The 25,275-nt window shown below is 38.8% G+C and overlaps 1 protein-coding gene across 4 annotated transcripts in view; it reads left to right on the forward strand.

Annotated features, from left to right (window-relative positions):
• The window catches only part of LOC143041028 (uncharacterized), a 173,171-nt gene that overhangs the window by 34,325 nt on the left and 113,571 nt on the right, over positions 1-25,275 (forward strand). For all 4 annotated transcript variants that reach the window (XM_076212616.1, XM_076212618.1, XM_076212615.1 and 1 more), the window contains exon 3: positions 20,962-21,048. In XM_076212616.1, coding sequence (XP_076068731.1) covers positions 20,962-21,048 — 87 coding nt within the window. The remainder of the gene's footprint in view (positions 1-20,961; positions 21,049-25,275) is intronic.

Raw genomic sequence — 25,275 nt, forward strand, 5'->3', positions numbered from 1 at the left:
TATTTTAGATGGATATTTGAGATCTTAAGTGGGCTTTAGTATTGGAATTTTTAGTCTTAGTATAAATGGGCAGTAAGTTTTCTTGTAGACATGTTCGATTGAAGACCAGTGTTTATTCTATATCCGCTATCTTCTTAGTGATTTTCTCAATTTTCCAAGTAGTTTGTTTGTATTTTTGTGTAATGTTTTTCATTATAATCACACCATGGATCTCGGAAGCCTTGTGTTTGACCTCCCTTCAAGATACAGACTTACTCTTACTCTGTTGGTGTTTGGGCCGCTTGCTCCCCTCACCGCCGGTGCTATCTGCCTCCACTGACGTCGGTTTTGTGTACTTGTCATCCAGTCTTCCGTATTCTCCGTCCCAGCTCTTCTTAGGTCTTATTTAATGTTATCAATCCATCTTCTTCTGGGTCTTCTTACTGATCTTCTTCCACCAATAATTCTTTCCGTCATTACCTTTCTTGGAATTCTGTCCATTTCCATTCGGGCGACATGACCAGCCCATTGCATTCGTCTTACCTTTATTGTAATTACGATACTTCCTTTATTTGCCAACTCTCTCAGTTCATGGTTGTGTCAAGATACAAACAATTTGGAAAATTGAGAAAATCACTAAGAAAATAGTGGATATAGAATTAGCTCTGGTCTTCAATCGAACATATATATATATATATATATATATATATATATATATACACACACACACACACCAAAAGGGGTTTAACCCGGTCCATATGATGACGCCTACGTAGGCATCATGAGGCACAAGTGGGTATATGAGGATGCTGTCTTTAGCATCTTGATTATATTTATTTTGTAGTTTTAGCTGAATGGCCCCCATATTCTGTGACCTGGCTTGACCATATTTTCTGTATTTATTAGTATTCAGAGTGAAAGAACTAGCAATACAGCTATAATTTTATATTTTATAATACGAGTATTGTGATGCATCATCAAATCATACATCAGGCAGCTGATGCTGCCCGCGAGAATTAGACTAGCGTTGGAGAGGTTAGAGCTTGTTTGGTGACAGTTTGTGGATATTTTATGGCATTTTGGTTATGGTAATTTTCCTTTGATTGTTTCAACAATTTCATGGATTTTTTTAAGATTCTATTTTTCTTATCTCTGGTGACAACTCTATTCACAAATGCTGATGCTACCTAGTCTACTCCCCGCATCCCCATTAGAGTTCAGGTTGCAGTCAGGTACCATATCTGTCCTCTCTTTTGTAAATATTGAGAAAAAATATATATTAAATGCTGCACTTGTTTGTTCCTCTGAATCTATTCAAACATCATTAGGTTTAATTAGGCCTATCTTTTCTGTATTTTTTAGTTCTTTAGAAAGGAAAAATCTCTTTGGGTCAGATCCTGCTTGCCTGGCAACCTTAATTTCATAGTTACATTTCACTCTGCACATGTGCACATGTTCTTTAATAACCAGTCCAGCTGGATCCTTATACTTAGTCTTAAGGTGTATTTCTCCCCTTTCCTTTCTAACATGAAGCTCTTTTTATTATGATCTCATTTTTCAGTCTCTCTGTCATCCATTTGGGTGTATTAGTAATAGCCCAAATTTTTTGAAGGGTATAGATTGTCATTGTGCATACAAAATCCTAGCGGTACAATTCATCTAGACTGCTGACCTCATTATTGACCAGGCAAATTTAATTTGTGACCTCACTTGATAGTTCCCTTCTTTCCCATCCTACCTTTGGTCTTACATGTTGACTTCTTATTGTGATTCATTGAAAGTGGGTAGTGTAGATTGTGTTAATTTTGTTTCTTGAATTGGAGGTCTATGTGTTTGTGATTTCATCTATATTTATTCATCATATGTTTAAGATTTCTTTTCACTTGTGATTTTTAGGTGTAGGGATTGTGTGTGGGATGCAGCTCCAATTCTGGGTGTGTGTTTTTTTGTTGGGATGTGTTGTGCGAGGTAGATCCATGAGTGGGATGTATTGCATTTGATGAATGTGTGTTAAACCATAGATAAGAGGGAAGGTGGAGGGGTGTGGAGTGTATTCAGGGATGGAATGGGTGGGAATGATTTTATGCCTTTTCCTTTATGGCTACCTCCCTTGTAAAGGGGAAAAAGCCTTGGTATATGTATGTGTTAATCCATACAATGTCTGAGCCCCCCCCCCCTTTTTTTCAACTCGAAATGTTGTAAAACCAGCAAATCTTGCTTATTTTGATTCATCTTAGCCTAGAAGTGGAAAAACTGGGTCGATTTTGTTGGTATGCATGCGAAAGTTTGGTAGAACATCCATATTTTTTGGGAAAGCCTCATTAGAATTTCAGATTGTGAAGGAATTTTACATTTATGATGTTTCAAATCAGTGTACAGTCACCCATAATAGTCTGACACTTACAGAAAAAGTGTTTATAAATAGTTTTTATGGATTTTTTGGCAAATATTTATCACTTTGTTACATGGTAAATTGATTTTTCAGTATTTTATATATATATATATATAATATGATTTCATGGAGGATAGGTGATTGTGGTGTTTCTTATTGTTTTGGTAAATGTTTTAGTAAGCATCCATCACACCATTATTGCCCGGCCACATTTTGTATTACACATTTATTACGAAAATTGGCAGCGTGAAATTGCCAGTTCTATACGTCTGTACAACTTCACCTTCTCGTACTTTGTTTCATACACCAGTTGCCTAAATTGCACTCTAAAGGCTGATTTTATACCCAATTTATTCCCAAAAAATTACTGCTGGGATTGCCAGTTTTGTCAATAAATAAAAGATTTTGGGTGTCTTTTATAGCCAATGGATAGGGCTACTTGGTCATTACCACATATTTGACCCTTGACATAATGCCTATTTTTTGGCAAATTTTTTAATTTGCGGCATATAACGTATGCCACTGACGCTGTAGGGGTTAAAAGTGTATTGGTTTTGTACATGAGTATTGGCCTGGGTTGGTTTCTGTATCTGGTCATAAGGAAGTGTAGGAGAACAATTACTTGTATAGTGGTATTGATCTGTTTATGTGACACATTCAGTCTATAGACTAGACCTCTTCCACATTACAACAACAACAAAAAATCAGGAATTAAAAAGGGGAAGATTGTTGCAGAAAACTGGCAAGGCTGCCAGTGTGTTTTCTCTTTGATTTAAGGTCACAAACTCCTCACATATAGATTTAATGTTTGCCTTAAATAGTCTATAGTTTGATTTGTGTTTGTATCCTTCTTTATGAATTGGTATGGTATTAGTTTTTTTTTTTTTTTTTTTTTTTTCTCCATTCTTGTGATATTTTCACTAACTCAGAATAATGTATTATTAGATTATCAGTCCTGTCTGCCAGTTGGTCTCTACATTCTTTCAGTAACAAATTTGAGATTCCATCAGGCCCCTGGGCATTTCTCACTACTATTTCCTGCATTTATTTCATGGAAACTTTGTACAATCTCATCTGATACACACACACACACAATAACAAAGATGGCCCCCACACTTTCAAAACTTGATATATGAGCAAAGATTGTCTAAACTGGAATTATCAACCCTGGAACAAAGAAGAGAAAGAGGTGATCTGTTGGCCATTTATAGAATTATGAAAGGTATGGACGTCCTTGATAGAAAAGGCCTCTTAAATTGGGATAAAAGAAAAACAAGGGGACATGAAAAGAAACTTAAAAAGGATAGTTATAGAAGAGAGCTAGAAGAAAGAAAAAAAAAAAAAGTTTCCCACACAGAGTGGTGGATGTCTGGAACAAATTGGATGAAACAAAAGTGTGTGCAAACACCATACATGAATTTAAGAACAAACTAGATGTTGCGAGATACAAATACCACAAGTATAGCTCCCCCTCCCGTAGAATACAACTAGGTAAATACATACATTCATGCATGCATGCACACAGTTCCACAAAAGAAGGCTAGCATTCAGCAACACTTCCTCCTCCTCCTCCTCTTCCTCCTCCTCCATTTAAACAGTGAGGAAGAAGTAGACTTACACTAATAAGGTGCAGACAACAGTTCACACAAGAACATTTGGTTTGAGGTTTTGTGGCTTTCTGTTAGTGAAACTCAGGCCAACAGTTATTCCCTCCTCTTCTCTCTACTCCATCTTCCCCCTCCTCCCCTTTCCTCCTCTCTTTCCACCTCCTTTTCCACCTCCCTTTCCTCCTCCCTTTCCCTCTCCTTCCCTTCTTCCTTTTACCCCTCCCTTCCCCTTTCCTTCTCTCCCTCTCTTCCTCCTCCCACTTCCTCTTCCCTCTTCGTCATCACTCTTCCTCATCCCTCTACTTCATCCCTTTTCCCCATCCGTCTTTCCCCTCCTTGTCCCCCCTCTTCCTTCTCCTTTTCCATCTTCCCCTCCCCCATCCCCTCCACCTCTCCCTCCCCATCCCCTCCACCTCTCCCTCCCCATCCCCTCCACCTCTCCCTCCCCCTCCACCTCCCCTCCCCCTTCCAACCTTTTCCTCTCTTCATCTTTTCTTCTCCTTCCCCAACCCTCATCCTCCTCCCTTTTCTCCTCCCTCTTACCCGTCCCTACCCTCACCATCCTCCCCTTTCTCCTCCCCTTCCCTACCTCCTTTTCTCCTGTTTTCTTCATTCTTTCTGCCTCCTTTCCCAGTCTTCCTCCCTGTAGATCAAGACTTTATACATACATATACCAAGGCTTTTTCCCCCTTTCAAGTGGGGTAGCCAAAAAAATTATACTTTCTTTTACGATTGGAGACTGATCACATCAACAAGTCAACTTCTTTCATGCAATGTTGTTCCCAAGGAGAGAACCACTAGTTACTACTGACTGAACATCATTCCCATTCCCAGTTGCCTGTTACAAAGGAGTCATTGGGAGAGACCTGGGGTAATGGATTGATATCACTCCCCTTCCCACTCATTCCCAGTTCCTTTCCTCCCATTCCTGTTACCCTTGGATATCAATAGCCATCTATCCTTCCCCTCTTCCTCTCGTCCTTGGTGGCATAATCATAAGCATGCGGACCTCACATTTACGTAGTTGTGAGTTCAAGTTCCACACGTCTCCAATTCCCATCAATGGCTGTTACCTGCCCTGAAAGTCCAAATGCATAGTGGAAAGGTAACGCTCTCACCCACAGCTATACACCTCCTGGTGTACTCAAAGGAACACAAAGGAAGAACAAACAACAGCAGGCCTACTGTCCCTAACAAGGTTGTTGGTATTAACCTAACTAAACTACAGTTAATAAAACAGGGCAACCTTCACCATCTTGCACTTGCTCTTGTTATCTGCCAGTACATTTACTTATTCCACGTTTGCCTTTGTTTTCACTTGTGCACTCTCCCATTTTTCTCTTCATTTCCTTCCTTCCACAGTTGTCACATACTGTGGACTTGTCTGACCCACTCCATCCTCTTTGTAAGCCTGTACCACCTCACTTCTTGTGTTTTGTCCCATATTTTCTTGTCTAACATCCTGTATGGGGTATTGACTGCATAAGTTTACACTAGGAACTTAACCTCTTCATTCCGGGGCACATCGCACGTCTGGCAGCATTAGCTGCCCGACGTGTAATGTTGCGTCATAGTAATCGCATTATAAAAGATAAAGTCAGTGCTCAATCGTTCATTCTCTTTAACCCGTGAATATTGATAACCATAGAAAATATGATGAAGCCAGTTTAGAGAGAATGGAGGTTACGTAGGTACGACTACAATAAACATAATAAAGACTCCGATGTCGGCATCATCGCTTACCCACTTGCTCCTCATGACGCCTACATAGGCATCACCGTATGGAAGTGGTTAAACAATACCCAGTCATGCTATATTTACTCTATGGTCAAAGACTGGTCTTCATACAAAGAAAAGTGCTGGTTACTTTTATTTTTTCCGATCCCCTCCCTCCTGCAACAGTCCTTAAATTCTTCCTGTACCACCATAATGATGCCATCTCGTTAGCATGCTAATGTTACCAAGGATGGAAGTACTGGTTATTGGTAGCAGACTTTGATATAATAATAATGATACAGTCCATTTCCATAACTGTTACCACTTTAATAGGACTTATCCCATCTTCCATGATTTGGGTTCATAAAACAACATACCCATGCTTACTTTTATTTTATCTTTTTATTTATTTATTTGTTATTATTATTATTATTATTATTTATTTATTTATTTATTTGTTATTATTATTTTTTCTTTTACTTTTGTACACTTAGTGTTCCCACTACTATTCTTGCTTCCTGCATTCAGGGATTCATTTCCTTATCCATGTTACCATCTTCCACTTTATCAGCAGTAATGGACCTCAGTATAAGGAATTTTGGCCTTAATGTAAGCTTAGCCAAGGAACGTTCATTAAAAAGGGATAAATTGAATGCTTATGTGCTTTGTTTGAGACTTGTGCAGTCATACAAGGCTTGGCAGGTTGTACATATGGGAAAGTGCTAGTTTGTACCAAGTGCTGTGTACAGTGGTTTCCAGTCTGAGTTTTTAGCCTTTAATGAACAATAACCCCCAATTTGTTTATTATAGTGAGGGTTTACTGTACTATATACGGTATTTGATACCAACCCCCCTCCATGCTAATTTTTAAAGTGCTCTCCTTTTCTTTCCTTGTTCTCATTGCCATGCTGTTGTTGACAATCACTGTTTCTTTCCCCCACATTCTTTTTATTTATTTATTTTTTATTATCATTATTATTGTTATAATTATTTTATTTGTTTATTTATTGTTGTTATTATTATTATTATTATTATTATTATTATTATTTTTTTTTTTTTCTTCTTCTTTCTTCTTCCCTTTAAGTTTGTAGATTGCCATGTTTTCTTTTAATTTTCACTCTGTTGTATCTAATTGTGTTAATGTAAACCATTTGCCATTTGGGCTCTTACTCTAATATTCCCATAGGGCTGTGGTCAGCTTTTAGCTTTTTATTTACTCCTGTACTTTGGAATCATCATATATATATATATATATATATACATATACATATATATATATATATATATATATATATATATATATATATATATATATATACATATACATATACATACACAGCTAGCTATTCACTTCCCCAGATATATTGATGGTGAATATGGTGTTAATATTAGTCCCGGTGGGTGTTGTTAACAGCTGTGCTGAGTTCTTTGTATTATCAGGTTATGCATGTAGGCGAGTGCTTTGGTATTGTCATCTAGATCAGGGGGATCACTTGTGAAGGGGTTGAATATATACTAAGTGAATATTGCCTTTTGGGGTACTCCAATTTACAGTCTTTTTTTAGTTCCAGTAATTTGGTTGTTTTGGGTTACTTTGTACTGTGACAGCTAGGAAGCTTGTTAGCCTTTCTTGTTATTATTTTTATTTGTATCTATGATCTATTTTGATAGTATGTGTATAAGAACTTTTATCAAATTATTTGTTTATGACTTTTCCTCTTCCTCCTCCTACTACTCCTCCTCCTCCTCCTCCTCCTCCTCTGGTACTTGTCACCGTAGGAATCAACAATATAGCTTCAAAGTCAAGGATCCCCTTGACATGAGAGGCACACAAACACTTGCCACAGCCTCTACAACCTCGGTACCCCCACTGGACTACATAGCAGAACACACACACATGCCAAGAAATCTTAAACAATACCCAAACACTTGTATCACACACAAATACACCTGTCTTTCCCTCCACAACCACCAGACATCAGCCTTCAGAAGCATATCCATAATCATATCACTCACTCCTCCATCAACAAACTGAAAAGCAACACATTGCTGCATTACTGATCCCCTGATGTCCATCCCGCTGAATCCTCTCTCCCCCAAAAGGACAGAGTCTACCTGGCCAGACTGTGATGCAGCCACCATCCATCCCTTCTAAGCTACAGGAGAGGCTGGAAGATGACATTGCAACCACCCCCCCCCAACTCCCCCTTTAGGAACTGTCTTGTTATGGTGGGGGGAGTTTGCATGTCTCAATGATCTGGCAAGTGAGGCTAGAGGGGGCTTCAACCCCTGTTCTCCCCTACTTAGGGAGAGAGAGCTACCCATCCAATGAAGGCAGCCAGTGAGGGACCTGACTTAAAGGTTCCCAGTGTTAGGCTACCTGTATGGGCCAATGGTGCTGCTCACCAGAGTGACCATGTGAGGTGGCCCTGTGCTGGATGGTTGGGTGTCTGGGCTTGAGAGCCGAGTGGATTGCATGATATGATAGCGATGGGTAGATATTTGATATCTTGACTATATCAAGACAAGACTCGATACGTGATCCTTGGGGTCTTCCAACGTGGGACACAGTGACAGGGAGAGTGTGACCTCTAACCTGCTCATATGTTTCTCTTCCACCATGACTAGATGGGGTGATCCTGAGAGCCTGGTCAACCACCTTCCAGGGGTTTTGGGTGTAGTTTGTCTCCATAGATTACGAGATACTTGATTTGGCTCCAGGGCCCAAGGGCAACTGCACTGGGATTATGAAGGGAGTGAGTGGTAGTTGCCACGGACAGGGTACCTCATCTTCCCGGGGGCCACTCGTTTTAAAAAGCACTCCCTCTTGATGTGAATGTAATGTTTGTCTGCAGTGAAGCTAAGACCTCCCTCCACAACTTGTTCCATTTTGTTCAGGTGATGAAGTTTGTCTTGTTTGTTGCTTGTGAGGTCAGCGATCCATGATTGGGGGAACAAAATCCTGGGCAATAACATAAACCTTCTCAACAGGAAGCCATGTTGCAAAAGTCACACAGATCCCCAAACCAAAACCAACACAAACACACACTTCAACCAAACCTTGCACAATTCTTCCCCAGTTAAATCAAAAGCATCCACAAGGATCAGCAGAGACCCTCAATTCAGCAAACAAACCCTCCCACCCCCACCTGCAAAGATATTCCTTCAGAACCAGAATTCAAAACTCAAATGCAGACTACAAAAGTAACATCATGCCCCCAATCATGGATTGCTGACCCCACAAGCAACAACCAAGACAAACTTCATCAACTGAACAAAACACTGTGTCTGGTCAGGAAAAGGAAACTCCTCTCTGGAGCTTCCCAAAAGGCAACAAAGTAGCCAAATTCAAGTTCCTACAATGGAATTGTTCTGGTATGCGTACCTCCAGGAAGGAGCTGAGTCTCCACCTTTCAAGATTCTCCCCAGCTTGTGTCTGTCTGTAGGAATCTCTGTCCCTCCTGCTCCTTCAGCATACATAGCATACTACACAGAATCTAATTTGGAACAGGGCCACTGTGTCGTTGCCGTGGTGTTAACAAGAAGTGATGTCTCCCCAAACTGTTGTTGAGCTGCAGACACCACTGCATGCTTTTGTAGTAAGACTGTTTTTAAACCAAGCCTACACAATGTGCATACATATATACTTACCACCCACTATCTCAGTTGAGAGGGATGACCTTAGCCACCTTATACAAGACCTTCCCTCTCCTTTCCTCCTATTAGATTTTAGTCATTGCCACCCACTGTGGGGAGACAGCTTAGTCAACCTTAGAGGAGTTTTACTGGTGAGTTTTATAGAAGACAAGGAAATAGAACTCGGGGAGACCCAACACAGTTCCAAATCCAAAGTGGAACCTTGACATCAATTGACATTTCCCTCAGTTCATCAGAAGTAGTTTTAGATTTGATTTGTTATGTTTTACATGACTTATATGGGAGTGACTATTTCCCAATAATACTAAGAAAAACCCTAATTCACCAGTGGCACACCATTGATGCCATTTGGAATCCTGTGGAATTAATTTTGCCTCCACTAGGACTGAACCTTATAATGAGCCCTTTTCTATCTGTGAATTAAACCTAGCTCTGTCATGATGCAGCGATTTGTCACCAGGAGGCCATGATGACATCCCACACACCTTTTTGTCATATGTCAGATAAGGCATATTCCCTTTTATTAGACCTCTTCAACTTTGTATGGAACACCGGAGACTTCCTGTACTCTTAGGGTGTTGCTATAATCATCCCAATCCCAAAACCTGGAGAAGACCATCAGTTGGTAACCAATTATTGCCCCATATCCTTAACCTCTTGCATCTGTAAACTGCTGGAAAAGATAATAGATGTCAGGCTCATATGGTATTTCAATATGCATTTCAAAAAATGCAATCCACAGCTGATGCTCTTCTCTCCTTAGAATTCTCTATTTGCAGAGCATTTGCAAAGAAACGACACCACATCACTATATTCTTTGACTTGGAAAAAGCATACAAAACAGCCTGGCACCACAACATTCTTGAAAACCTATACATACAACCTTTGTGGCAGACTCCCCATTTTTATTTGGCAGTTTTTATCTCATTGTTTCTTGCAAGTGCGAATTGGAACCACTCTGTCTAAAGCTCATTCACTTGAAGACAGCATACCACAAGGAAGAATACTTAGTGTCACACTTTTCTTTGTGGTCATAAACAATGTTGTCAATATGCTTCCAGAAGAAGTTTGTAGTAGCTTATTTGTTGATGACTTATCAATCTCCTCTGCAGCACAGTCTCCATAAACTGAGAGAAAACTGCAATTAGTGATTGAAAAGTTCTCTGAGTGGGCCACAACTCGAAGATTTTGTTTCTCTACTTCAAAGAGTGAGGCCATACACTTTTGCCACCTCCTTGGTGTTCATCCTGATCCAGACCTATCTCTGTATGAAAGAAGAATACCTTGTGTGGAGGAAACCTGCTTCCTAGGACTAATTTGACAGCTGCCTGACTTGAGTACCTCACCTTCACTATATTGAGGTTAATTGTATCCAGGAGGTGCCAAGATAAGAGGGAGGGTGGAGGGGAGTGGAGTGTATTAGGGATGGAATGGGTGGGAATGGTTTTTATGCCTTTTTCTTTTTGGCTACCTCCCTTGTAAGGGGGGAAAAGCCTTTGGTATATGTATGTATGTGTATGTAATTGTATGAAAACAATGCCACTCCTTAGAGTTTTATATTGTACTTCTTGGGGGTGCTGACCCTCCTCCTATTACACTTAACAATTATCCTCACAAAGTTGGAGCATCGCTGTGAAATCTACTCATTTGCTACTGAAGTTCAACTTTGTGTGTTGAACTCATTACACCATGCTGGTGTCCACTTAGTAACTGGTGTGTTCTGTTTATCCCAATACCAAGCATACTGGTAGATGCAGGCATCCTTCTATTGGGCTTGAGTTGCCAGTTCCTATGGCTGAGATGCTGGTATAGAGTTCAGCATCTTCCTGAATCAGTTTCATGTTAGTCAGTATCCCAAGACTTCTGCTCACAGCTATATACATCTTTGCCCAAGCTTCCCTAAACCTTTCGGTTTCAAGGCAACATCTGCCATGACAACATTAAATGTAACTTCCATTTCTGTATATCCCTATCAACTTGAGTTGGTTAATGGCAATTCCCCAGTGTTGCTGTCTGCAACCCTGGTATTCCTAAAAAAAAATGTGTTACCAGATTACAAGTACCATACACTATTCCTAGAATACTGTTCCACACATTCCAACTAACGTCCCAGTGTTTACAAACGGTTCAATGTCTAATGCTGGGGGACATGATGTTCCCTTCATTTGGTTGTAGCGGTAGCCTCCCCAGAGTAGCTTCCGATTTTACAGTGGAACAATCTGCCATTATCATAATTTTAAGAATCATCTTTACCCTTCCTGTTTAATTTTTTACAATTTTTAGCGATTCTCATAGTGTTCTCTTGCAAATGGAACATTTTAGTCCTTCCCTTGATCCTCTTGTTTTATCAGTTTTTGAGCAGCTCTACTTACTACAGAGTAGAGGTTATAATGTTGGATTTTTCTGTGTCCCAGCTCATATGGGGATTCCAGGGAATGAAAATCCATGTGAACAAATTGTATAAACACGGCAAAGGAAACATGGACTAGAAGTGAAGCGTTTATTTCTGACATTTAGTCTATTGACTTTCTCAAAGTCAATAGATGAAACAGCAGGAATAAACACTTCACTTTCAGTCCATGTTTCCTTTACCATGTTTATTCTAGGGAATGAAAATGCCAATAAGCAGGCAGCAACTCTGACTGCCCTTACCAACCCCATTCCATTCCAAATGTATTCCACAATATGGGTAACAGTTCTTGCCAGTTGGCAGAACAGGTAGGCTTTGGTTGCCGATACAAAGATTGGGGGAATAACCCTTCATGGTTTCCATCCTTGGACATATGAGTGCATCTGATCGAGAGCAATGAAATGCACTGAACACTAAACAGGTTACATTTTTTCGTTAGGTCATCATGTCGCCTACCAGACATGTTTACCCAGTCTTTCATATTTTCATCATCCATCTATCCTTTTGGGTGTACTTTAACTATGATGCCCACTGGAAATTTCTCTTTGGGCATAGTTTTCTTTCAAAAGATGATATATGGAGGTATTTTTGTACCAATAGCTAGACATCACAACATGACAGTGAAGCTGTTTATCTCAGCACCAACATTCTTCAGCATGACAGATTTTGCCTCTACTTTGTCCATGGTCATATTATAGGGCAAATCAAATGTTAAGGGAATCTGGTCAGCATTACCTATGCAGTGGCAATCATTCTGCTTTCTCATTTTGATGATAAATTTCTAGAAGTTTAGTGGCTTCTCATGAAAATCACTAGACAGGCATTGTGCGGTGTGCGTTCAGCAATGGACAGACTGGTGATGACAGGCCATGAAATGTTTTCCCCATGTCACTGATGCCTTGAAATCTGTTGGTTGGATTTTATCTATTTAGTTATGATCTGAGCTTTGAGAAAAATTTCTGTGGCACACTTGACTTTCTCCTCCAGTTCTGGAAATACAGTTGTTTTACCACAATCATTGCATTTCTGTTTAGACAGCTTTTAGCTTCTTCATCTCATGCCATTTGTATACATTACACTCACTAATGCTGAAGTTCAGTTCAGCAGCACTATTGATATTCTCTTTATTGTTTCTGGTAACTCAATTTTTCTCCAATAGTATATTATTTTCAAGCTATGGTTGTATTGATTGTAAAACGATGTATAAGTCTGACTAAAAATATCCCAGTATAAATAGGCTTAGTCTATTGTCTTCACCCCCCCCCCAACCAACCGAGGTTTTAACATGGTTATTCTCTGTGTACATGGATGGGGGTGGTGCAGGAGGTAGACGGGCAAGTTTTGAGCTCGGAAGAGTGAAAAATGTCATGAAAAATAGGTATCTGAGGATGAAAACAAAGGGAATTCTATAAAGTGTTTATTTTGATTTGTTTTTTTATTTTCAAAGATAAAGTGTTTAAGATAAATTGGGGGTTATGAGGATAGAGTGAGAAATGTTGAGGCGAGACAGAAAGTAAGGGCGGAAAGAGAACCTGCAGATAAGTTTTATCAAAGATTACTGGGATGGCTTGGGCATGTGGAAAGAACAAATGAAGATTAGAAAAATTGAGTGTGAAAGGTTGGAGATGAATGGAGTTCGCATGAGGGTAACACTGAGTATGAGGTGGATGGAACAGTGAAAGGGGCTTTCGATGCAAGATGAATGTCATCAACCAGGAAAGAGATTGATGTGAGTGGAGAGTGATTGTGAATGAAGAGATGATGTGGCTCAAAGGGACTTCTTTACTCTATAAATTCTCAAGTGAATGACAGTGGAGTGTTGCCATGTAATGAGGCAGTGAGAGTAAACCAGCATTGGCTGGGCCCTGCTTAAGAGGTACTGTGTCTTGCTGAATTGTCTCTGATCTAAGCAGTGGACAGGTGAAAAGGAAATCCCTTCACCACAGGAGCTAAGGTCAATCAGTCCATTGCACCAGTTCTCTCTCTTGCAGGAGACCCACGTCTCCCAGGTAACCAGCAACAGGCGGTGGGCCCATAGGTCACTTAGAGAAGAAATATTGTGTTATTATTTAGGGATTTTTTTGTGGGGCATGTCTTATGTGTATTGGTTGTATCTAGGATTGTTTGATTCTATGGCTGGGCCTATTCTGTGTTGGTACAATCTTGGAGATGGATTGTGTCCTAAATGCAATTGTTTTAGTGTGGTACATTCCTCCATTGATGGATTTTTCTGTGAGGCTGATTCTTAAGGCAGAGAGGTGAAGCATTCAATTTGGTGGCCAGCCTTGAAAAGCTTGAATGTGATATTATGTGGTATAGGTGGTAGCTTGTACTAAGTGTTTAGTAGTAGGCTGCTGGTGTATTTTAGGTCATGTTCAACTGGTAATGGATGTGTGATATAAGATGGGTGAGTGAGGTTTAGGGTTGTAGCATAGAACAGGCTACCTATAATTTTCATATAATATCCTATGGGGAGGATTTTGGTTTGTGTGAGCTGGTAATATATTGCATGGTTTTGGTGCATCTTATTATTACTCTCAAAGCTGTATTTTGAAAGTTTTTTAAAGTGTTGATGTTTTATAGATTCTTGAGAACCATGCTATGGAAATGTAGTCAAGTGTGGTAGTAATGAATTGTTTGTAGACAATAGTTAGTTTTCTTCTGTTGTCCAAATCCTGTACTTTCAGTTGATTTTGTAAGTTTAGATTCTTTTTTATTTCTACTGTCAGATCATTAGTGTATGGGCTGAAGACTGTATTGATATAAAAAATTATGCTCGTATATTTTTTTTTTTTTTTTTTTTTTTTTTTTTTTTTTCCATTGGAAAAGTTTAGTCATTTATTTACTCCCCCCCCTCTCTCTCTCTCTCTCTCTCTCTCTCTCTCTCTCTCTCTCTCTCTCTCTCTCTCTCTTTTTCTCTCTCTCTCTCTCTCTCCTCTTCTCTTCTCTTCTCTTTTTCATGGTTGTATGGTGAGCAATGTTACATAAGGAAATAATGAAGGAGACTGCAATAGACCATAAGGCTTACACTAGGCAGTTCTATGCCCATTACCATTGATCATCTCCATTCATAAAGTTATCTAACCTCTTAAAACAAGCAATAGATTCGGCACTCACTACATATTTCCTGAATCGATTCCATTCATTAACCACTCTATTGGTAAACCAGTTGTTGCCTATCTCCTCCTCAAATCTAATTTTGTACAATTTAAATCCATTACTACAATTCCTACCATGCTGTCTTAATATGATGACCTTGTCTGCATCACCCTTATTAAAGCCCTTGACTCGTTTGAGTACCTATGTTAGGTCACCCCACACTATGCATCTCTCCAGAGAGTATAAGTTTAGTTGCCTAAGCCTGTGTGCATAGGGTAAATTTCAGAACCCATGTATCGTTTTGGTCATTCTCCTCAGTACTGATGCTAGTGAATCAATATCCATTCTGTAGGGCAGAGACCAAAATTGCACCTCATAGTGAAGGTTGGATCTATCGCCAGATAGTTTGATGAGTATATCTGCACTTTCATTTGTAATCATCCTAGCGATAAATCCTAATGCCATGTTAGCTCTGTTCCTGGCACCAATGCTCTGTTTCTCAGATTTAAGGTCAGGATTCACCAATACTCCCAAGTCTTTTTCACATTTTGTTTTCTCTAAAATGGTGTTATCTGAGCTATACACTGGGGTCTCAAAATGTGACAGGATTGGGACAGTTTTTGAGATGTTGAAACATGAAACACCTCCATAGCAAACCGTTTGTCTACTAAGAAGGAGGTGATTTGTATTTTAAAAAAATTGCATTATGATGCCTCAAAAACTGCCCCAACCTTGTCACATTTCGAAACCCCAGTGTACTTGTTTTCTGGGTTGTGTAAGTGTACATGTAACATACTGCACTTAGAGATATTAAACTTTACTTTACAAAGGATTACAAAGGTGGAGCATGCTGACAGGAGACCTTTTGGTCCATGACTAGGTTGGATATGGAAAAAATTATAATAATAAGGAAATAAAATAAATTATATAAACAATAATAAAATTAAATAAACAAATGCATAGGTATAGTTAAATAATAAACAAACAGTAAATAATAATAAATTGACAGATAACTAATAATAAATGAAAATGGAGCAAGTAATGATAGATAAACAAATAATATAAAATAAATGGCAGTCAATACAGCATCTTAGGTGTTTATCTAAACGAATCTTAAAGCTTCGAACTGAACTGCACTGCCTCTGCAGGAAGTTTATTCCATTCATTAACTACATGCTTGGCAAAGTTGTTTCTACCCACTTCCTAATTAAATTATTTCCTGACAGTTTGAGACCATTATTTCTTGTCGGATTCTCATTCAGTGTGAAAATTTTGTCACTTTTGTGATGTCAATTTCCTTTGGAATCTTAACGATCTGTATCAAATCACCTCTGAATATACGCTTTTTTAGGGAAAACAGATTCATTGACCATGCAAACAATTTGTAAATGTATTCTTTTATTCATGATTTATGGGATGAGCCATTCTATGATTTCTGAGCCATTGTATTTTGTTCAAGTAGGTTTGGGTTTCTTAGGTGCTTTTCTCCTCTTGTCTGGAGTGAGTAGTGAAACGATTTTGATTTCTGAGATGAGCCATTGTTCTAGTCTGTTAAAATAAGCTTGGGTGTTCTTACCTGCTGTTTTATAGTTTATTTGCTGGGTTATGATTGTCAGGTCACCTGCATAGATAAATGCTTGAGTGTTATATTCTGGATCTGTTATTAGGAAATTACTTAGGAGGTTGATTAGCATAGGAAAGAATATTGCTCTCTCTCTTTCTCTCTCTCTCTCCTCTCTCTCTCTCTCTCTTCTCTCTTCTCTCTCTCTTCTCCTCCTCCTCCTCCTCCTCCTCCTCCTCCTCCAGAAATTGTATTATTTTGTTACTCTGTTGTGGAGAGGTGTACTAGTATTTGTGTCCTTGTTCCACCGTTTGTGTGTTCAGATTAAGAACTAAGATAGAAAGCACAACAAATAGGTTTTTGAATGAGCTTAGGGTGTGTGTATACTTTGACTTGACCCTCCCCCCTCCCTTATAATGTAGAAAAATATACATTTACCTAGTTTTATTATATGGGAAGGGAGACCCATCTTGTATCTTTCAGCATCAAGTTTGTTCTTAAATTCTTGAATAGTATTTACACACACTGTTGCCTTATCTAATTTATTCCAGATATCCACCACTCGTGTGGTGGGCAGCTATTCTTTTTCACATCTCTTCAATAATTATCCTTTTTGAGTTTCTTTTCATGCCCTCTTGTTTTTTACTTGTCCCATTTTAATAGATCATCTCTATCTAGGACTTCTGTTCCTTTCATGATTCTATAAATAGTCAGTAGATCTCTTTCTCTTCTTTGTTCCAAAGTTGGCAGTTCCAATTTGGACAATCTTTGTTTGTATGTCATTTGGGAGTGTTGGTGCCATCTTTGTTGTTGCTCTTTGTATTCTTTCTATTTTCTTTATATTGTTTTTAGCACTGGGTGTCCACAGTGTTGCAGCATACTCCAATTTTGGTTTTATCATTTTATCAATGTAACTAATATTTTCTTGACCATTTCCTCATATATATATACAGACGCTCCTCTACTTACGTTCATTCGTTTTACGTTTTTTCGATTTTATATTTGAACTGACTAAAAAAAAATTGTAAAAAAAAAAAAAAAATTAGTGAATTTTTTAGTTTAGCGCGCTCTCCGTAGTTCAAACGATACTTGCGCATGACGCTGCGTCCATTGTTTACATTGCACAAACGACAAACTGAACATGCCTTGCCTCCTCCACCATCTCAATTTATGTTGCTTGAATTTAATTTATTTGAAATTAATGTTATTATTTTACAATGTTATGTGTATAATTAATGATTTAGGGGTGTTTTATAAGATACGGTAATAGAATTTACGGATGTATAGTACAGTAACAACTTACGTTCATTTTCAACTTACGTTCGGCTGTTCGGAACGTAACTAAAATGTAAGTTGAGGAGCATCTGTATATATATATATACACATACATAATGTACATATAGTAACATACAAAAACAAAAAATCCACAGAGTAATTGTACCTGCATATGATTTATGTAAAAATGACATAGACCAATTGTGCAATCAGGCATCATTTTCATGGGTCAGCCGAGTGGTTTGGGGTTTCCTTGAAATGATCAAGTCCATAATTCTGCAAATTTTGTAAATTTTATCCCCAAGATGTTTTTGAGCCAGGCTGGTCATCTTCCAAGAGGGTAGTGTACAAAAATAGAGAAGAAAAAAAAAAATAGAATAAATAGTAGGGACAGTCAGATTAGGAGAGGTAACTGTGAGAGTTCCTGCATTCTGATAAATAGCAGGCTGCTAGCATGACTGATTGGCTAGGAGTAGGATGTTTTGAAAATTTCCATCTAAAATAATGGTACATTATATGAGAAGATCTTGTACACCTGAAAGTATGGTACATATTGTAACCCTTTGTATTGGTTATTTTCTCATTCAGAATACTTTAAAAAAAATGCATTATAGAATGAAACTTAGGTGTGTTTTGGGGTGGGGGGTGGGGCTTAATGTATCCTTATTATTAAATGACACCCAATGAAGTACATAAGAAGCTTTTTGGTATATAGAAAGGATTTGCTTAAATGTGTATGAGAGGTGTGTTTTGGGGTGGGGGGTGGGGCTTAATGTATCCTTATTATTAAATGACACCCAATGAAGTACATAAGAAGCTTTTTGGTATATAGAAAGGAGTTGCTTAAATGTGTATGAGATGAAGTGTTTGAGAAGTATTTTGTAGGTATGAGGAATGATGGAGTGAGAAATGAGATGAATTCAGGGGTTATTAATGCACTGGGCTTCCATGGGCCTCACCAGCACTGACAGTTCAGAGTTCATTTGAGTGAAAATTACTCTGGTTTCAATATTTTATTTTTCAAATCTCCAAATATCAAATTGTTTTTCCATCATATATTGCAAAACTGAATGATGGACAAAGTCTAAACCTATACAAAGGTTAAGATTTGGGATGATGGAAACGATGGAGTGAGAGAAATGTTGATTCTTTGCTGTTACTTGTTTATTTCATGCTTTACCATTTTCCTGCTTGACACAGCTTGACACTTCTCATGTTTCCAGTGCTTCTTTCACCCCTATCCACCTCTCTCTCTCTCTCTCTCTCTCTATATATATATATATATATATATATATATATATATAGTATACACATATACATAAAGCCATTTAAAACAAGAATGAAGGTGACTACAAGAGACCATAATACCTACACTAGGCAGTTCCATGTCCATTACTACCTGTCACCTTCATCCATAAAGTTATCTAACATTTTCTTAAAACAACCGATAGTTTCAGCGCTCACTACATGATTACAAAGTGTATTACAATTGTTGACCACCCTATTGGTAAACCAGTTCTTGCCTGTTTCCTTCTTAACCACTTCACTCCGGGCCAAAATCTCGCAGGCAGCATTAGCTGCCAGACGTACGATGTTGCGTCATAATACTCGCTTCATAAAAAATAGTCACTGCTTATAATAATCGTTCTCTCTTTCACCCGTGAATTTTGATAACCATAGAAAATGTGATGAAGCCAGTTTAGAGAGTATGTCAGTTACGCAGGGACAACTACAATAGATATAATCAAGACTCCGATATGGCAGCCTCGCGTATCCACTTGCTCCCCATGCCGCCTACGTAGGCGGCACCGTATGGAAGGGGTTAAACCATGTAACATTCTTGTAACATCTACCATTTATACCCAAGTAATATTCTCTCTCAGTTAAAAGTTGACCCTATAATTTGTGGCCAGAAAATCCAGAATTTTTCGTATAAGTGGACCCTAGATTTTTATGTCTGGCATAACATATGTGCACCCAAGTATAGCATATGTACATGTACAACTTGGCCTACACTTTCTGGCAGCCAAAGTCTAGACACACTTTTCTATTAACAAATCCAGAGGAAACAGGAAAAAGTAAAGAACATTTTTAGTTATACAGACCTGGAACATATCGCCACATGTTATTAGTGGAGGTTTGCCTTTGCAATAGCTTGTCTTCTCCAGTCTTAACAAATTCATCCTTGCCTCTTTTTCTTTTCTCTTATTTTCCATATCATTTACACTGATATATATATATATATATATATATATATATATATATATATATATATATATATATATATATACATTTTAATTACTAAAAAGAAATCTCCAATAATGTGCCTTTTGTTATATCAATAATTTTATTTTTTGCCTTCAGTGTAGGATATTTGAATAGAAAGTTTATCTGGAGCACTAGTGTAACATAGACATCCAGCTGAAATCTTGTAGTTTCCCAAAAGTTTGCATAAAAATGCCTTCCAGAAAAAAACAGTTGTACAGCAGCATTTAAAGTGAAAGTTATTGAAGTTGCTGAGAAGACTAATAACCATTTAGTAGCAAGGGAATTTTGAGTTTTTTAACAGGGCGTGTTTTGATGTGTACAATCATACGTAAACCACTGTTAATCTTCATATTTTTGTTCTGTAATGATTTGTATACAAATTAGGCTTTTGCCAATTAAGATTTCATCCCTGATTAGACATGAATTTCAACCCTGAATAAGTAGTATCCACATAAAAGTCAACCTCTTAAATTCAGCCTTAAAAATGGACTGAAGAACTCTACTATTATTTGATGCATCAGGTATTATATTTTTCCAAAAAGCACTTGAATATTATTTAGGTAGTACTTCAACATTTTAAGGTGGTCCTAAATGATCAAACTTGTTTTTGGTGCTGTAGTGCCAATAGTGGAGAATTGTCACAGATCCTGAAACAGGTTCTCAGGTATCGATTGGCCGTAGTCATTGATGTTCGCAGATTTTGTCATTTATGTCATTCTATTTAACTGGGGGTTGGTTGATACCTCCTACAGATTTTTTTTCTGGGTTTCAGTGACCCATTTTATTCAGCTGAGTGGGCATCGCAATAGTCAAGAGTTAAGAGTAGCCTCACGAAATCATTTGCGGTGGTGATGTGATTGGGTAGTACAATGTGATTGTATTTAACTTCTTGGGGATCACTAAATCTACAGGGATAAGCTCAGTATAGGAGGGATGTCATTCCTCAAAGATGAAATCATTATGTGATAATCTAATTATTGTTTCTATTCTTTTTCAGGTTGATGAGCAAGTACTCAAAGAAATTAGTGAGTAAATGTATTTACCTTAATATCCTCCATGCAACTGATGCAACCCTCTTGAATGAGTAAGTAGAAACTTGATTTGATTTTAAATTTGTTTTTAGTTTACACTCTGGGTATAAACTTGTATAGACACCTCCACTCTTCAGTAAGACCAGGATATATCTATATACCTAGGACTTTTTCCCCCTTACCAGTGAGGTAGCTAAGTCAAAAGGTATATACGCACTCCCTCCCATTTCATTCCCACACATTCCACTTCCATCCACCTCCCTTTCCTCCCTCTCATCTTAGCTCCTCATGGATGACTGGTCATCCCTGTAGTCCACTGCCCTGGGTCAGAAGCAGTGCAGCAAGGTACATCACATCCACAGCAAAGCCACTTCACGTAATGAGAAAGAAAGAAAGGGAAAAAAAAAAAACTTCGTCCCCTCGTGAAGAAAAATAGAAAATAAGGATAATCCCTTTGGGCTGCATCAGAATATCATTCACACATAACCACTCCCTAACTCATCCCCCATACCCTCCCTTGCATCACAATATCATCTATACACTGCCATTCTCCACTCACCCCATCTCCTGCCTTCTCCCTTGCTCAACAGATATTGTCATGATCAACGCCCCTTTCACCCTGTCCATCCACCTCATCCTCGGTCATCCCCACTAGTTCCCTCACTCCACCTTTGCCTTCCACACCTCTTTTACTAATCTTTCTTCATTCATTCTTTCACACCTCTTTTACTAATCTTTCTTCATTCATTCTTTCCATGTTTCCAAACCACCCTAGTACTCTTTCATCAGCCCTATTTGCCATCTCTTGTACCACCCCAGCTCTCCTCCTCGCCTCCTTGTTTCTCACTCTATCCAACCTTGTAACCCCAACCATACTTCTCAGACTTTCATCTCAAACACATTCAAACTTTTCCTGTCTCATGAATTCCAATTCTCTACCCCATGCAATACTATTGGCACAATCATCCCAACATATAATCTCCTCTTTGTATCCATTCCCAAATGCCTATTTCTCATTACATTTTTTAACCCCAACGGCATTTACTTGCTTCTCTCAATCTACAATTTACCTCCATCTCTCCTCACTTTCCTGCCACATGTGACCCCAGATATCTAAAGCTATCCACTTCCTACAGCCTCTCCTGTAAGACTTGCTTCCAACACACTACCATCTTCTCCCCTCGTATATCTCATCACCTTACTTTTACCCACATTTACCTTCAGCTTTCTCCTTTTGCTACCTTCTCAAAATGTCACTAACCTCCTATATTCCCTCTCTGACCCTGCCAAAAGTGCAATGTCATCAGCAAACAACAACTGGCTCACCTCTCACTTTTCCCCATTTTCATTAACCATTTTCCATTAACCTTGCCCATTACTCTCACATTTACCACCTGCACCACCCCATCCATGTACACAGTGAACAGCCATAGTGAAATATCCCTTACAGTCCCACCTTTACCTCAAACCATTCATTCTCTCTATTTCTGATTTAAACAAGGCTCTACTACTTTCATGAAAACTCTTGGTTGCTCTTAACAGCTTATAAGGCATATGCATACTCCGACCCATTTCATTCCCACCCACTCCACTCCCATCCACCACCCTTTCCCCTTTCCCTCATCTCAACTTAACTCCTCATGCATGACAGATCATCCCTGTATCCTGCCCACTGCCCAGGGTCAGAAGCAATGTTATTGTACTGTAAAATCTGCTCAGTAGCATGCAGCTAATACTTTAGGATCTATATGGGGTGCCCGTACGGATCAGACCCACTCATTATTTTGTGTTAGAGGAATTATCTACTCATAGAGACATTATACTACTTTATTGTACTGCAACTCCCCCCTCCATTACACTGTTCCTCCACTCTTAACCTCTTCAATGCTAGTCAAATTCTCATGGGCAACATCAGCTGCCTGATGTAAGATGATTCAATGATGCACCACAATACTCACATTATAGAATATAAAGTTACAGATGTATTACTTCTTCTTCTTCTTCTTCTTCTTCTTCTTCTTCTTCTTCTTCTTCTTCTTCTTCTTCTTCTTCTTCTTCTTCTTCTTCTTCTTCTTCTTCTTCTTCTTCTTCTTCTTCTTCTTCTTCTTCTTCTTCTTCTTCTTCTTCTTCTTCTTCTTCTTCTTCTTTCCTCTCTCTCCCTCCCTCCCTCCCTCTCCACTCTGAATATTAATAACCACAGAAAATATTATCAATCCAGTTCACAGAATATGGGGTTCACTCAGCTACAACTACAAAGCAAATACAATCAAGACATCCACATATACCCACTCGTGCCTCTTGATGCCTACACAGGTGTCATGGTATGGAAGGGGTTAATAATGTCATGCACCTCTTTACTGAATATATATATATACATATATATATATATATATATATATATATATATATATATATGTATGTATATACGTATATATATATACGTATATATACGTATATATATATACGTATATATACATATATATATATATATATATATATATATATATATATATATATATATATATATATACAGTATATATATAGAAAAAAAAAAAATCTGGTAGAGTGAAGAATAGTGCCACTAAGTTTTCCCACATAGGTCATAAAATGTGGCTAAAACAGGATGGAGTGATAGGACTAGGCATCCTGCTCTCTGTAACCCTAATGGATACATTCTTACAAGAAATCAAAGCATAAGAGGATCTGGGAGGAGTTTTCCAACCAGAACTGTAAGGTTTGGGTTGATATATATATACACACACACACACACACTGCCCAGGGCCGAAATTATTTCGGTATCGCTGTGCCTCGGGTCGTTACTCTGACTCTCGTGGGCGGGGAGTTGGGGGTGTGTGTGTGTGCAAGGTCATAGCATTACCCATAGATCAGACCTACGAGCTCTGAGCTCTCTTCCAGGAGGGAAATAGCTGTCGATCACGAGTCCAACACGTGATCCAAAGACCAAGTGAATACACACACACACATACCCAGAGCTTTTTTCTCCCCTATAAAAGAGGTAGCCAAGTCAGAGGAACATATCTATTCCCACCCATTTCACTCCCCTCCACCCCCCTTTCCATCCCTCCTATCTTGGCTCCTCATGGATGACAGGTCATCCTTGCATCCACCAACTGTCCTGGGTTAAGCACAATGCAACAAGACAGTACATCTACAGCAAGGCCCCTTCACTTAATCAGCGACCCCCTTCTCTGTCTCCCTAGGCAGAATAAGAGAAGACAATGAGAAATCCCTTCAGGCTGCATCAGAATATCGTTCACATATAAGCACCTCTACCTCTCCATTCCCATCCCTCCCATGCATAACAGTGTCATCCATACAAAGTCATTTTCCACTCCCTCTCTCCTGCCTTCTCCCTTCCTTGATCAACAGACATTCCCCTCATGCTCAATGCCCCCTTCACCCCATCCATCCATCTATCTCATCTTTGGTGGTCCCCTCAAGTTTGCTCCCTCCACCTCTTACATCCACTCCCAGGTAGAGTTATTTACTCTATCAGTGGGTTCAGCCTCTTCCTCCATTCTCTTCTATCATTTGTGTGTGTGTGTGTGTGTGTGTGTGTGTGCCCTATATATATATATATATATATATATATAGGGCCCCAACATGGGTAAGTGCTTCCCCCACACACACACACACCCCACCATTACCACCACCTACCACATCTGATGGTCACTAGCACGATTCACATGTAACATTCATCCACAAAACAATGTTTATACACACATCATTCATACACACAACTCATAATAAATAAACCATGCATTAAAAGTACATTAGGGGGAGTTTGCTTTATCTTCTTTTCACCAAAAGTGCCACCCCGGGGCATTGCCCCACACCCACCCTCCCCCGCCCCTACCCTTGTCAGGCCCTGTAAAATATATATATATATATATATATATATATATATATATATATATATATATATACATACATACATACATACATATATATTCTTTTTGTCCTCTTGGCCTCACTTTCAGTACTTTTGCTTGCAGGCCTTTTGAGTAAAAACTTATCCAAGGTTTGTTTCCACCTCTCAAAATGTTATGAAAATGTAATAGGCAATTGTCATTGAAAACCACTAAAGCACGACCAGCATCCACTTTTTCCAGATGTTTCTTTTCAATGAAACTGGAAAGCTTCTCTCACATTACCAACATTTCTTTTATCTCAGTTGTAAAGGTAACATCCTCTGGCTCTGCCTCCTTGCTACTAATCTCTTGCAAGACCTCTGTGTGTTGCAGCATCTGTGGCTCATT

Source organism: Oratosquilla oratoria, chromosome 30 (assembly GCF_046742065.1).
Source record: "Oratosquilla oratoria isolate Oo_2021 chromosome 30, ASM4674206v1, whole genome shotgun sequence".
In the NCBI taxonomy this organism is placed as follows: domain Eukaryota; kingdom Metazoa; phylum Arthropoda; class Malacostraca; order Stomatopoda; family Squillidae; genus Oratosquilla; species Oratosquilla oratoria.